The sequence below is a fragment of the Vigna angularis genome, chromosome 10 (genome assembly GCF_016808095.1).
Source record: "Vigna angularis cultivar LongXiaoDou No.4 chromosome 10, ASM1680809v1, whole genome shotgun sequence".
Classification (NCBI taxonomy): domain Eukaryota; kingdom Viridiplantae; phylum Streptophyta; class Magnoliopsida; order Fabales; family Fabaceae; genus Vigna; species Vigna angularis.
In genome coordinates, this window is record NC_068979.1 from 23251236 (window position 1) to 23266409 (window position 15174).

At 32.2% G+C, this 15174-nt stretch overlaps 2 protein-coding genes across 3 annotated transcripts; one reads left to right on the forward strand and one right to left on the reverse strand.

Moving 5' to 3' along the window:
* Positions 1-1578: 1578 nt before the first annotated feature.
* Positions 1579-5794, forward strand: LOC108345449 (serine/threonine-protein kinase PBL34). 2 transcript variants are annotated; one of them, XM_052869787.1, is made up of 7 exons: positions 1579-1675; positions 1988-2204; positions 2980-3317; positions 3411-3546; positions 4023-4159; positions 4233-4356; positions 4862-5794. In XM_052869787.1, exons 2-7 carry the CDS (start codon positions 2000-2002, stop codon positions 5377-5379), a joined length of 1458 nt encoding a protein of 485 aa, XP_052725747.1. In that variant the 5' UTR covers positions 1579-1675; positions 1988-1999; the 3' UTR covers positions 5380-5794. The 2 variants fall into 2 exon arrangements, with proteins under 2 accessions (XP_052725747.1, XP_017439530.1); XM_017584041.2 differs by having other exon boundaries at positions 1583-2204.
* A 1521-nt stretch (positions 5795-7315) lies between these two features.
* On the reverse strand, positions 7316-10386 carry LOC108345450 (uncharacterized). The gene is made up of 7 exons (XM_017584042.2): positions 10026-10386; positions 9405-9554; positions 9091-9306; positions 8667-8788; positions 8394-8557; positions 7771-7925; positions 7316-7552 (listed from the first exon to the last, which is right to left on the reverse strand). The coding sequence occupies exons 1-7, from the start codon at positions 10224-10226 to the stop codon at positions 7457-7459; spliced, it is 1104 nt and encodes a 367-aa protein (XP_017439531.1). The 5' UTR covers positions 10227-10386; the 3' UTR covers positions 7316-7456.
* Positions 10387-15174: the final 4788 nt, after the last annotated feature.

Here is a 15174-nt window from a genome sequence, read left to right on the forward strand (position 1 = left end):
AACTCTCCCTCCTCGTCACTACGCCACCGCAATGCATCACAATCTTCTTCCTTGTTCCATATCCTCGTACTACTAACGCGAGACAACCAACATCTTCTTTGAGCAAGCCGCAAATCACATATAAGCAACCTCACGAGCAACCTGCAGAAAATCCTAAATCGCGCACCAGACCGCGAGAACCTCCATGGCTAGCCACCCAAACCAAACGCAAAGTCATCAACAGCGCAACCACGAACTAGTGCAGAAACCTTTATTAGTCATCACTTCCTCACACAACCAACAAAAGTCACAACAAAACCCTAATGACCCATTTCATGCCTCCTTCACACGAAGCCTCATTGCGAGTTTGAACTTGCTAATCAAAAAGCCTAAGACCACAAATTGTAAATGAAACCCAACATCTCTAGCACCACAAATCAAATCAACTACGACGAGGCACCGTGCTCGTTCAACCACCACAGATTTGCATAATCGCGAAACCTTACTCTTGAGTCATCATAACGATCAACCATGGAAGCATTAAAAACTACAAAACCCTTACATCAGCCACCTGCAAACACAAGCCTCAAATCACGAACCAGAAAATCATAATTGTGAAATCCACCTTCGCATCATTATAGGAAGCCAAACTGCGAACTAGAAAGCCCTAACCACCATGGACAACCACGTTAGAAAAAATGGACAACGTCATTTACTGATGGCTTACATGAACATTATGTCGTTAATGATTTAGACGCCACTAAAAAAAAGACTACATTAAACAAAAATTACAAAAATTGGAACAACTTTGAATGTCTCAAGAAGTCAATAACCATTTTAAACAAAAAAGACAAAAAGAGGAATCAAAATAAGTATTAAACCTTCACTTTAATTATAATTCATAAATTAGTTTAACATGGGTAAGAAAGTTCAAGTACAATAAATTTATCTTTTAGTCTGAAATATACATCAATATTTAAAATAACCTAATAAATTATATAATAAATAACATGGATAAGAAAGTTCAAGTACAATTCTTATATATATATATATATATATATATATATATATATATATATATATATATATATATATATATATATGATACATTTTAAAATAACGATTTAAACATTAGCGTAAGTATTTAATAACTATATTAGAATAATCAATGAATTAAACTAAACTGTCATTACATATTTAAATAATATTTATGTACCATTCCTTTTACAGCAAAGAGGGACTGTTATGAAATATTAAAAACACAATGATAAGTGTTACTTCAGAAATATGGTGGTCTGGCTCTACCTGATCAGGTTCCACTCTTCTTTTACAGTTACAAACTCTCTTATTTAGTTACATAGTCTTTGGTAATAAAAATATCTCTTTTATTTTTGTAACAACACATTTAACTAATATTTATCGTTACATTACAATAATAAAATTAATTTAATTAATAAAATCTCAGTCTTATCACATAGCAACAAACCAAGGAGAGAGCACTTGTAACTTGTAACTGCTAGCTCAGTATTATCCAAATATTTAAATTTAGAAAACTGTATTAAATATTATTAGTATGTTTAATTTAAAAGAAAATTCATAAAATTTTGTTGAGCATGGTGTGTGTTGTGGTATTGTTACAGAGGAGGACCCATTTCAGTTATGTATCTTTGAGCGGAGATTACTGAGTTCAGCCCAGGTGCTGTTCACTCTGTTCTTTCTGCCCCCGCTCTCCTCACTTCACTTTTCATTTCCCAATTCCCAATCTATCTACCCTTCAAGTTTTCTTTTTTCCTTTTTTTGTTTGGGTATTTTCACTTATTTAATGTGATCTGTTACTTTTCCCCCTTTCGGTCTCTATTTCTGGGTCTTCTGGGTTACTCGTTTCAAGGGTTGTTGGGTTGTAAAGTTGTGATCTTTAGGTTTTATTTGGGAATTTGCCATCTGGGTTAGTGGGAGGGTAGGGGGAGGTGGTATTTGGAATTGATGATATCTGGGTTTGGTTGTCTAGGAACTGGTAGAGATGGGTTTGGGTGCTGAGAATGGTAAGGTGGTGGAGCCTTGGGCTGTGTGCAAATCAAAGGGGAGGAAGAAGAAGAAAGGGGATGAGGAAGTGGAAGGGGCTGGGTCTGGTTGTTGGCTTAGGCTCAGGTTTATTGGCAGCTGCATTTCCTCAAGATCCAAGGTCGACACCTCAGTCAGTGGCAGTGGCACCAGTACTCATTATGGTAATCATTACTGTTTACTTGCAAGAGTTGGTACTGATATTGCTGTTGTTGTTCTTGTTCTTGTGATGATTTGCTTGGAATTTCCATCTATGTGAATGTGCTTGTCATTGATTTTGTTGGTGCATAAGCTTCCCCCATTTTTTGTTTTAGTTGTTAGTTTGTCTTGGGGTTTGAGAATTCTATCTCGAGCACCCAATGCACGATTGTTTACCTCTTTTGCTTGCTACCTGGTTGAAATTTACCATGCTATGTGATGTCAAATGATACACAAACGATTAGGAATGACATGGGTGCTGTTTGGGGCTGCAGAAAAACAAAGTTGAAATTGAAATGTGATTTTGGGATTTTTCATTCATGTTTATACAGAACTGCAGTGAATTACATTTTTAATCCCAAGAGATATGACAGTGCATATGTTAGCTTCATCAATAGAATGTTTTCTTTACCCACCACCATATGTGATTTTCTGGTTCAAAGTGAGAAGCCCGTGTAAAAAATCTAAATTTTAGACTGGCTAGGAAATGTCAGATTTGACATTGGTTGTGGTAGGTAATTACTATCGTATGAACTTGAGATTAGATATACGGAAGGAATTTACTCTATGGGCATAACTGAATTTCACATATATGCTTAGAAGGCAAATTACCGGAGGTTGTGTTTAATTCTGACTTTTCGAATCTATTATAAAACCTATAATGCATGGGGCAATACTTTTGTTTTTTACTGGTCCTAATACTTTTTTTTTTAAAATTCTCTTTTGGTGGCATCCCATTAGCGGAAAGTAAATCAACTAATGATACTAGTAGAGACCAACCAACAGCTCCGGCAGTCTCTTCTACAACCACTAGTAACGCAGAAAGTAATTCATCCACTTCCAAACTTGAAGAGGAGCTTAAAATTGCTTCCAGGCTGCGAAAGTTCTCTTTCAATGATCTTAAGTTAGCTACCAGAAATTTTCGGCCTGAAAGTTTTCTTGGTGAAGGTGGGTTTGGTTGTGTTTTCAAGGGTTGGATTGAAGAAAATGGAACTGCTCCCGTGAAACCTGGCACAGGGCTTACTGTTGCTGTAAAAACCCTCAACCATGATGGGCTCCAGGGTCATAAAGAATGGCTGGTTTGCACATTTTCAAAACTTCTTCTTTTGTTCTATTATTATGTACTGAATTTTACATTTCTAATGATCATTCTCCTTTGGATAACATGACAGGCTGAAGTAAATTTTCTTGGCGATCTAGTTCATCCGAACCTTGTTAAACTTGTAGGTTACTGCATTGAAGATGATCAAAGGTTGCTGGTGTATGAGTTCATGCCTCGGGGTAGCCTAGAAAATCACTTGTTTAGGAGTAAGTTACCCTTTTCTATGCAATTAGTTTCCACTGTTTCTTCTTTGAGAATAATAGTTAGATCACTACTGCACCTTGAAATTTTGATCACATAAAAAAGAACCCTGCTGGATTTCTCTCGTAAAGCATGGTTTCAGATCCACAGAAGTCAGGTTATAAGGTTATAAACTTTTGTTAATTTGGCATGGAGATCTAGACGTACAAGGCAAAAGGGGTTACATAATGTAGTACGTCTATTGTATTACTATTACTGTTGTGCTCTGCCTATTTAGAATAATGCATGAATCTAATCTATACCATTATAATGATTCCATTAATAACTTTGTTTCTTTGAGTATCTCAGTTGTTATGTAAGGGATTTAGTAGTTTTCTCTATCAGGGTTAGAACTGTAACTCAATATTGCGGTTATATATTTTATGTTTGGATTATGTCTTTTCTTATTTATGTTCTCAAGTTGAAATTATGCCATATGTAGGATCCCTGCCTCTTCCATGGTCCATTAGAATGAAAATTGCCCTTGGAGCTGCTAAGGGTCTTGCTTTTCTTCATGAAGAAGCCGATCGACCAGTAATATATAGGGATTTTAAAACTTCAAATATACTATTAGATGCAGTAAGTGCCAAAAACTACATTATGATTACATGTGTTTCCCTTTTTGTTCATCTAACGTTTTGTACAAATTCAGGAGTACAACGCCAAGCTCTCGGATTTTGGTCTTGCCAAAGATGGCCCAGAAGGTGATAAAACCCATGTGTCTACTCGAGTGATGGGAACCTATGGCTATGCTGCACCAGAATATGTCATGACAGGTAACTTTTGGTTGATAAAGCACTTCCAAATCTTAATGTTTTAGTTAATTATTTATCATTTTATCTATAAAGTCTTGAATGCTTAGGCGTTGATGCTATTTCTATCTGACTTCATTTTGTTAGGCATTTTTCATCTGCTAAGTTATTAGTTTTATTTATTGATGATCATTACTTTCAACAAAATTCTAAACAAAAATTGTAAACATAATTCCTTGTGGGACTGTTTTAATGTTTGGAATGTTTTAAGCTTTTATCTCTGATATTATTTGTTTTCCACTCTAGAAAAATTATGATTAAGATAGTAAATTAGTTGATCTGTCTATATTCTCCCTGTCCGACGATCAATTGTATTGATGGGTTTGATATCTTCAGTTGTGTTTTCTTAATGTTTATGACTTACAAAATTGGAGTTTAAGTTTCAGTTATGTTTTTTCCAAATGCATTTAAACACAATCCATCCAATATCTAATTGCTTGAATTCTAATAACATTCACTTGTGTTGCAGGTCATCTTACATCAAAAAGTGATGTGTACAGTTTTGGAGTGGTACTACTGGAGATGTTGACTGGGAGAAGATCCATGGACAAACACAGACCCAATGGTGAACATAACCTTGTGGAATGGGCTCGGCCGCATCTGGGAGAGAGGAGAAGGTTCTACAAGTTGATAGACCCTCGTTTGGAAGGGCACTTTTCGGTGAAAGGTGCTCAGAAAGCTGCCCAACTAGCTGCTCATTGCCTTTGTAGAGATCCAAAAGCCAGGCCTCTGATGAGTGAAGTTGTAGAAGCTTTGAAGCCTTTGCCAAACCTCAAGGACATGGCAAGCTCTTCATATTATTACCAGACGATGCAAGCCGACCGCATTGGAGCGAGCCCCAACACAAGAAACGGTCGAACACAAGGAGCATTGCTCAGCCGCAACGGACAGCAGCAAAGGAGTCTTTCTATACCAAATGGTACCTATGCATCTCCTTATCACCATCAGTTTCCTCAACCATCTCCAAAGACCAATGGCAAAGCGTAGAGCTGGTGAAAATTCTCTTTTTCCCTTTCACCTTTTATGTCATTTCTTAGTTTTTCCGTGTAGATGTACCTTGTGTCAAAGCATCATCCGTTCATGGAGATCTTGAAAGCAAAAGAAGCATGTTGCTTTATGATATTATGTTATGGCTTTCGCTTGAAAGAATATTTGGGTGGGAGCAAGTGAAGCTTATCGAGTTACTGTCTCTTCTGTCAAATTGTTATTCAATATTTTCATCAGGGTGTTTGAAAATATTGAACATTATGAAATCATCATCCTTATTTTATTTTGTTTTCACATTTGTCACCGGAAATTGTTATCTCTTAGGCTTTGCTTGTGATATCAAACCCTGCACCTCTTTAAACTAATCACTGTCTTTTTGTTTATAAAAAGATGAGAAAGAAGCTTTATTGCTTAATTTTTAGCACTTATTTGTTCTTATATGATCCGGATCCGTATCTTGTATAGCTTATAGGCAGCAGGTTATACTTTATAGCACTTTATGGCACCTTCTTGTAGTTAAAAATTCAAATTTCAATGTTTATAGATCGATCGTTTGCGCTGTTCATTCTTATCATTTTTGTCTCTAAAGATTATACTGTGTGGGGTTCAAGTGTAGGATAATATACTTTTTATGTGGGGTCGCATGAGAATGTTCCAAAAGTATTAGTTTATGATTTTTACTTATTAAAATGATTTTTTAAAGAGATATGGTGGAAGTGTATTAATAATGTAATACTTTCCATTCTTTACTTAGTGTTCTAAGATTTTCCTTTTCTTACCTTCTGGACAATAATTGAAGTCCGGAGTGACATGTAATTGTTTAAAATTTTACTAGCAATAGCAAAAGTACGTGTTAATAATGTTTCCAATGTATAATTCTTTCTTAAAATTAAAGTTTTAGGTACATTTCCAATTAGGTTGACACAGTTTAAAAGAGGTGACTAAAATTTGTTTAAATTCGACAATTTGATTAATTGCATTCAACTTATTTCAAGTTTCTATGTAATTTTTAAAAGTTATTACTTTAACTTTATTAGAACATACTCTTACTTTTTCGACTGTTTTTATTTACTTTAATTCTTTCAACCTAATGTGTTTATTTGTATAGTTTTTAACAGTTATACATGGAAAGAGTTATAGAAATGTTCATGTAGTTCTTAATTTCACACTCATACTTGCATAATTTCATATTTAACATTTTATTTCAATAGATCTTAATTGTTCAATTCTTAATATTTTTAGATTTTTCAATTTGGAAAAGAAAGATGGATGTTTATGTAATGTTTTAAAAAAACATCTCATATGTTCCGAAAAACTTGTTCTCGAATATTTGTTCTGAAAAGCTTATGTCGAAAGATTTTTAGAATAAATAAGAAATCCAAAAGTCTCATTGAAATATATCATTAAAGGTAGAGTTGTCATTTTAAAAATTATAGGCATGCATGCAGATAGTAATTATGGGGTGCAGAAAACAAATGGCTAAAAATTGCCCTATTTAAAACATATCGAGATAGTAAAGGTATTATGGAATACAGAATTTTTTTAGGAATGTTTAATACGAAATTATCCTGGAATGGTTATTTTGAAAAAAATTCATTTAATGCTACTTCATCCATTATGTAATATGAAATCAATTAGTGAATGGCTATAATGAGAATTTTCAATCTGACTTGACTTTCTATTTTATATTTATAAAAGTTATGTAATTTTCTCTCCTCTTAAAATTACAAGATCCGTAATAATAAAACAAAAAACTAAATTAAGAATACATTTCTTAAACATTCTAAATATAAACCTGAAATTTGAAAACACTGCAGGACATATACTTATTTTGTTAACTATCATTTTTGTATATTTACTTATAGTATTATATAGTCTCTGATTATAACTTTTTCTAGAGTGCTGTTATATCAATAACATATCTAAAACATGTCCATTTCCAAAACCAGAATTGAATGACTTATTCATAAAGACATAATCCCAAATTATTTATGCAACATCCACAAGAATGAATATAACTAAATGTAAAATGTAACATGTTTTCTGTTGGATCATGGTGTAGAGAGAGAAAAGGCTCTTAGCCTACTCTGCTTAACTGCTCCTTGGACGTGCTTTCAAATATCTTGTCAGCACTTGCTACCTCAAAACCATCCCTTCTATGGAACTCTTTAACCTGTTTCGTTAGTTAGACGAAGAATTAGCAAATCCACCAGAAAATGCCTTGCAACAAATTTTATGTTAGCAGGTGGTTTAAAACTTAAGGTAGTTCTTCTCAGTTTCATCTTTAACCAAAAAGATCGGTCACAGAATCAGTATTGGCCAAGAACAACAAAGAAAATAACTGTCACAGAAAGCTAAAACCATATGGTCAAAAGAAAGAATGATAATTACCTCTGTGTCAGGTAAATTTCTATACTGTGGCAGCACCAGACGCTCGGCAAATTCAATATATGAGCAAGGGACTGATTCAATAATATCATCAGAAAATTGGAAAGAGATTGAATCTGCTACAGTTGAGCTTTGCTGGAGAAGACCATCAGGGCTCACTGGAGGTAGAGGAAGTATTCAAATCATTCACATGATCACAAAACTACAACTTGCTATGATTATCTTCAAACAGTCAATTATATCAGCATGTTCACAGTTAGTCTAGGTAATAATTTCCATATTCATCTCAAAATTAGAAGCATGATTCGCACACTGATGATACACACTCACGCAAACAGATTAACAAGCTGCTTTATACCATTCCTTTGTTTTGTCAGTACTCAGAATATTCAAGATTTAGATTTGATGAGTGAGGCCAAATTTTCAGAAGGTGAACAGAAGCAGGAATTGAAGGAATATAGTCATGTTTGCCATTCATTAATATAAGAGGAAGTTATCTGCTCTTCATTCCTAATTTTTTCACTCGAGATAGCAATTGTCTTATCAGAAAGAAACCATGCTGAGATTGTCTGACATTGAACATTAGAAAACCTTGTACTTGCATAATAACAAACAAGGATACAAACCTTTCAGCAATCCTCCTTCAGAATTCAACCTGAATCCACTCTCTTCAATAAACTGATTTAGTGCTTTTATATCCTTTAAATGAGTGTTCAGCCGATGGGTGGATATAGTAACATGGTTCAGCGCATAACCATTGACTAGGGTCCAGGCAGCATACTCACTTTCACTGTGTATTAGATACCAACAAACAAACCATAACTAAGCTAGATGATAGAAGAGAATAGAAACTTTCCTCAAAAAACATTTCTCACCATACAGACAGTAATAAATAATACCTTGCCAATTGTTGAAACTCTGAATATAAGGGTTTTTCCCATGTTAAATGTCCAAGGGAACTTGCAAGTGCTGCATACTTGTTTCCATCCCCGGATGATTCAGTGTATTTTCTAATTATTTCCTTCACAAAAAATTCCAAATTCTTTCAATTCAATTGGGTTTGGGGAAGAAATGAAAGTGTAAACCATTGACTTCATGCAACTATGTGTATCATACAGATATGGATTGCAGTCTTAAGAAATCAATCCGTTATTTGGTTCTCAGATTATTGTAACACTCTTCAACATTTAATACTACAGCAACATCACAGTCTTAGGTAAAAATAAAACAATTTTACATTATTTATAATTCTTTAAGAAGGTTAATATGTGAGGTCTATAGTTTTTTGAATGATAAAATAGATGACCTTTCTGGCAAACACACCTGAGTTTGTGGACTCATTTGATCTACCAGTAGCTCTGAAATAAATATTCTGGGCAGAGGTCCATTAATGCCACTGCCACTGCCAGCCTGTGAATCTGCAGGAGGAGAAAACCACAGTGCCCTCAACTTTTTTGCAGGAAATCTTAACTCCTCTCGCTGAGTATAGCCATAATCCAGAAAAAAGCTAGCCATTGAATCAATTCCATAACCATTTACCTAGTTAAGTTCAACAACACACATGAATGAGCTAATGAGATATAACCAAATCACACAGAAAAGTTACAATTGCAAGGAAGAAAAGCAGAGAAAAGTACCCCAAATGTCCTGAATGCAAGATGATCATAACATATTGAATTGTTCTCAACAGATTGAACAAGTTCCAATACGGCCTTTGCAGTAGGGTTTCTGTTCAAGTAAACGGATTGCATACTTTCCAACACACCCCTGAAAAAACCTTCACCCCCCTGCACGAAGAGAAATCGTCTTGGCTCATAATCTGATAATCAAGACCATTGTTTGGAATTCAAATTTGATATAAGCCACAGCCAATAAGATCTCAAGATTTGATCTTTTATTTTCATTGTGAAAACTGTCTTCCAGAAAATATTTCTAACTACGCTACAAACAATTTCTCATTCAAAATCTATCAAGTTTTGAACTTTTTTTCTAAAACAAGAGTTTGGGATCAAAACATACATAAATAAACACTTGGGAGATAGTTTCTCATCTTTTTTCTCTTCAAATACTTTGTTCCAAGTATTTTGTGGAAAAGACAAACAAACCTTTCAGAAAACAGTAAACTGTTTAAAAAATAATACATGATAACAACAAAGAACAAGACATGATATTTTGGGTTCAGTCAGAAGTAGAACATGAAACAAGGAATCCTAACATGATCATTAATAGATAAGTAAATAAAATAAATAAAACGGAACCTGAATTGATAAGGATCTCTGAGAAACATGTTGTGATGGAGAGTTACAAGAGATGTGGAGGGTTCTTGAGGCCAAGTGTCCCGGAGAAGAAGAGTGTTTCATTGGAACCAAATTCCAGAAATTGGATTTGGAAGGGACAGAGATTGTTCTGCTGAAGAAGAAGAAAGGTGACAGAGTGGAGGACTTGGTAGTTGCAAACATGGTGAAGTTTTTGGTGAGTGATAAAAGAGACTACATGCAACCTCAATCTTATTCAAAGCGCCGGAAAGGTAGATCATTTGATGTAAGCAGTAACACATTCCATTTTCGTTTTCTGTCTCTTTTTCTATTATTGTAACTTTTTTTTTTCATTCAACTAATCTTTCTGTTACATTGTTGAAGTGAATATCTCTTAGATAGATTTACTTATTCATAAAATTTTAACACTGTTACAAATTTTACAATAATTCTTACCCTAACTTAATTAAATGAGCTAAACTATTTGAGGTGAGATAATTGAATATATATATATATATATATATATATATATATATATATATATAATTTAAAAAAGTTTTACTAAAATTAGAAAAGATGCGTACAATTTAAGATGAATAAATAAAGATGGGATTGATAACTGAAAAGAGTTGCACAAAACAAAATATGCAAACATATCAATTTATATAAAAAAGAAATCTAGAAAGTTGTGGTAGAAGATTAAAATAAAAGAATCCTGTTAGTTTTAAAAATGAAAAAAAAATATATAATTGATTATATTACTCAAAAATAAAATATTTTAACATACTATATACTTAATTTATTATCAAAATATTCAGAGTCAATTAATAGATTATAATGGACATTCATAATGAGTTTTAGGTATTTTCTATTATAAAAATGATTTACAATATTAATAATGAATAAAATTATTTATTTGACCTAATTAATATTTTTCCTTTATTTTGCATGCAGTCACTCCCTTGTATCTAAGCTAAAAAGGTATGAATGAATGAAAAGAAGAATGGATTTAGTGTAGCAAGTGAAATGGAGAGCGCCTGGGCAATCCAAAAGAGGATTGTATGTACATAGATATCACATGAGTTGCGTGGCGTGTAGCATGTCTTTAACCTCGAAGCTGATGCTATGACACGTCATTTTTATGAGACAACCTGGAATGTGTCACCTCAAAACTCGGTCCTTATCTCTTCTCTTCTTTATCATCCAAACAAATATTTATATTATTCAATTCAGAACGAATAATACTCACTCTATTGTTTATTCATTCTATTTATTTAATTAGGCTTCTACATTCTGCTATATGTTAGTAAAAATATTATTTACACTATTTTCTAATAATATTGTAAACTTTAAGCAACTTTTCGATTTCAACATGTCAATTTAGCTTTTTAGGAAAAAAATATACTAATTATATTTTAACATTTCACCATATTAAATTAAATCATGAGAATAATCATAACCGGAAAATAAAATTAGTTTGTTTATTTAAATATACATTTTTCCAGGAGCTACTATTAGTGGTTGGTTTTTAGTAGTTAAATAATACAGGATAATGCTTTACTTTTTTTTATGCATAAATATGTCAGTTTTTGTCGATGTATAAAAAATAGCAATTTCTTTTATCATAATCACCGACGATATGTTACATTTTGTTTTTAATTATTCCTTACAAATATGTAACTTTTTATCTTTTAAATATTTTACCTTTTGGAAATATATAACTCTTGTTTATCTTAATATAGTAAAATCATATCATGATTCAGATATCTTATAAAATGTTATGTTTGTGATTTATTATTTGACATTTAATACAGGGAACGTCTTTTATATTAACTATTTTAGTTTGTTTATATTAGTTCTAGGTTCGTTTTATAGAGTATTTAAATTTATGTAGTATAAAAAACACAAAAACTCAAATTTGTCAGATTATAACAGACGTGAATGCTTCAATTTATGTCGATATTATCAAATTCGATGAAAAAAGTATGTCATTAATAAAAAAATATAATAAAATGATATTTTTTAATTTATTTAAATTTAATTTGTTATATATTAAACGAAGAGTTTTAATGAAGTTAAAGAAGAATTGAAGAAGATATATGTGAAACTTAGTATAGAAGTTGAGCCATACAAAAATTGGTTGTAAGTATTTTTTAATACAACTCAATTTTCTTTTTGAGTGATATTTAGGATAAGTTTGACTTCTCTTCATTAACTTTTTTTCAATTTAATGAAAATTCTTTTGATATGTAATCTCAAACCAGAAAAAGTTTAAAAATACACTGTAGTTTCTTTTATTGGTGATAAAAATAACTAATGTGTGAGAATCAATGTTCAATTCTGATTTTATGTTATAAAAGTACAAATTTTTTATCACTATAACATATTCTTACAATTGCAAACATGACAAATGTAATGTCTTCTATTTTATATTAACTATATTTAAGTTTCTTATATAGTATGAAATAATTTTATAAGTTCATAAGTAAATTAAAAAAATATGGGTTTTGTAAAAATTAAAGAATGATTTTGAAATACCAATTAGTTTCTATTTTTAAGTTATTTCATTAAAATTGTAATCACAATCTCATAAATCATTAGATTAGGCTCCAATTTTTATAGAATATTATTGAAATATAATTATCCATTATGATTGATCAAATTTACAATTGAAAGTTCATAATAAGAGAAATAATTATTGTATCTTAGTGTAAAAGTTAGGTCTCCACGTAGTATCTAGTTCTGAGTTGCTTTGGTAAAAATTATACTTATCTTTGTTAGTCGTTGGATTAAGATGAAGTTTTCATAAAAAATTATTAAGATATAGTACTTCATTTTGACCGTCGAGATTTTTATTTAGAGGTTTGTAATTAGAGAAGTACTTTTTACAGTTGAACAAATGTCACTTATTTCTTGTTTTGAGTTATTTTAGTAACAATTCAATCACAACTTCGTTAACAGTTGGATCAAACTCATAATTTTACACATGTTCTTACGATAATATTTTTTACTCTAACCATTCAGATTAATGTAGAGGTCTGTAATAAGAAATACAATTTTTGTATTTAAGATAACATGTGAAGTATTATGAATAAATATTTAAATAGTGAATGGTGGCCTTATTATTACACATTAAAATATTTAAATAATGAATTATGGTTTTATTATTATTACATGGTTGTAAATCTACATAGAAAAAAAAATATTAAAGTAATAATATAATAGTAAAATAAACTTCAATAAAAATATATACTTGAGAGAACCAATAATGGAAAAAACTTTTCATCCTTCTTTTGTGCGTGCATTTTTTTTCCTTTCTCCACTTTCACTTTCATTGTTTTTTTTTCTAAAAAGAAATTTTTTATTGAGTAAGATTTTATAGTAGTTTAGAAAAATTATTCAATTAATTGAAAAATAAAGTTCAATTGATCAAGTTATTTTGAGATAAAAGGAAACTAGACACTTATCATTTTATATATTCTATTTATCTATATTTATTTATTTTATTTTATTGTTGTTATTTTTATTTTATTTATTTATTGTTATTATTTTTATTAGTGAGATGTTTATTGTAAGAACTCTTCTTTTTCTTCCTCTTCTCTCATAACTTTCATCTCCTCCTTCCTTCTCTCTTCTTGATTTTCTTCTTTCTTTTCTCTGAAAACCTTAAGGCTATATGAGGTTGTAGGCGTGAGAGAAAGAGAGTAGCAAGAGGAGACTCTTTCCTCTCCGTGGCTGGTTGTGCGTGTGGCGATAATGACGTTTTCTTTGTGACAGCGGAGTTGCAGCATCTTCATGGTGAGTTTTCGGTGGTTCTGGCACAATGTTCTTCGCGATCGTTTTAAGGTTCAAATTTAGGGTACCTTTCCTTTTCTGATTTGTGGTGATTTGGGGTTAGGGTTTCAAAGGAGTTTTTCTTCCAGAGTTTCGTGACCTTGGGTGTTTCCATGAAGGAGAAGAGTGTTCAGGTAAGGGGAGCTAGTTCTTACGATTTGATGATTTAAATGTTTGAGTATGATTAGAGATTTGGTAGTTTATGAAATTGATGTGTGTTGTTGAATATGTTAAAATGGATGTTATTGTTTTTGGAAGGGTTTTGGAATGTGGATTATGAATTTAATGATGATTGATATGTTTGTTGGTTTACCTTGGAATGAATTCTGGTTTTGAAAGTTGTTATTGAGGTAAAAAATGATGTCAAATAGGTTATGGTATTGATGGGAAGAGTTTGGTCTAATTTATGAGTCATTTTAGGTATAAAATAGGCTTTTGATAAGTGAAACCTTAAAGTAATGATTTAATGGGGAAATTATGTTTTTGGGGTTGTTTAATGGTCATTTAAAACTTGTTTAGGTTCTTAATTAAGGAAAAGCTGAGGTGAAATGAATTAGTAGTTGAAATGTTGGATTTTATGTGATTTTAGGTTTAATTTTAGGGGTTTTGACTAGTGAGATTTAAAATTAGAAGTTTTAGCCTATGGGTGATAGTTTACAATCTGTTTTTGATTCTATTAGGACTTGTTCAAGTGTTAGTTTGCAAAAAATAGGTGTAAAAGATGTAAATATGAGTTTAGGTGCTTTTGGAGTGTCAAAAATGGTTTGATACACCTAGTCTTGGGTCTAATGATATGTTTACTTTCACTTATAAATGTGCTTTTCTATCAATTCTAATGTTTAAGGAACCAATTTGATCATTAGAACAAAGCTCAAGTGCATCAATGGCCAGTTTCGAAGTGTTCTGGTCATTGTTATAAGGCCCGAGCGTCCCCTGGGCACCCCATTCTAGAGGCGCCAGTCCTAGGCGTTGAGCGCCAACCCTTGGGCGTTGAGCACCCATTTCCAGTGACCAGGAAGCTGAGCGCTAGCTAGTGGGCGCTTGAGCGCCCTTGGTGCAGGTTTTTGGTTTCCTTTTCTGAGTTATTTTGTGATCTTTGATGCATTGTTTTGGCTTCTTTGATGAATGTGAAATGATTTCATATGAATATTGATTTGTTCTATGATGATTGATGATGAGTGTGTTGTTCTTCAAGTGAATGGTATTGAGGGAAGTAATTTCATGATCCTCATGGAGCGGTTACACGGTGGTGCCCTGTAATATTGTCAGTATGAATGGTAGGAGTTAAGTTTGTGGTTCATCCTGACATTCTAATGAT

What these genes read in the sequence shown, in the direction of transcription:
- LOC108345450 (XM_017584042.2), bottom strand. Translation starts at nt 10,226, where the DNA reads ATGTTTGCAACTACCAAGTCCTCCACTCTGTCACCTTTCTTCTTCTTC. An exon ending in AGAGATCCTTATCAATTCAG is followed by an intron (nt 9,555 to 10,025) that starts GTTCCGTTTTAT and finishes CTCTTCGTGCAG; the next exon opens with GGGGGTGAAGGTTTTTTCAG. An exon ending in AAATGAGTCCACAAACTCAG is followed by an intron (nt 8,789 to 9,090) that starts GTGTGTTTGCCA and finishes TTTTTTGTGAAG; the next exon opens with GAAATAATTAGAAAATACAC.
- LOC108345449 (XM_052869787.1), top strand. Translation starts at nt 2,000, where the DNA reads ATGGGTTTGGGTGCTGAGAATGGTAAGGTGGTGGAGCCTTGGGCTGTG. An exon ending in TGGCACCAGTACTCATTATG is followed by an intron (nt 2,205 to 2,979) that starts GTAATCATTACT and finishes GCATCCCATTAG; the next exon opens with CGGAAAGTAAATCAACTAAT. An exon ending in CAAATATACTATTAGATGCA is followed by an intron (nt 4,160 to 4,232) that starts GTAAGTGCCAAA and finishes GTACAAATTCAG; the next exon opens with GAGTACAACGCCAAGCTCTC.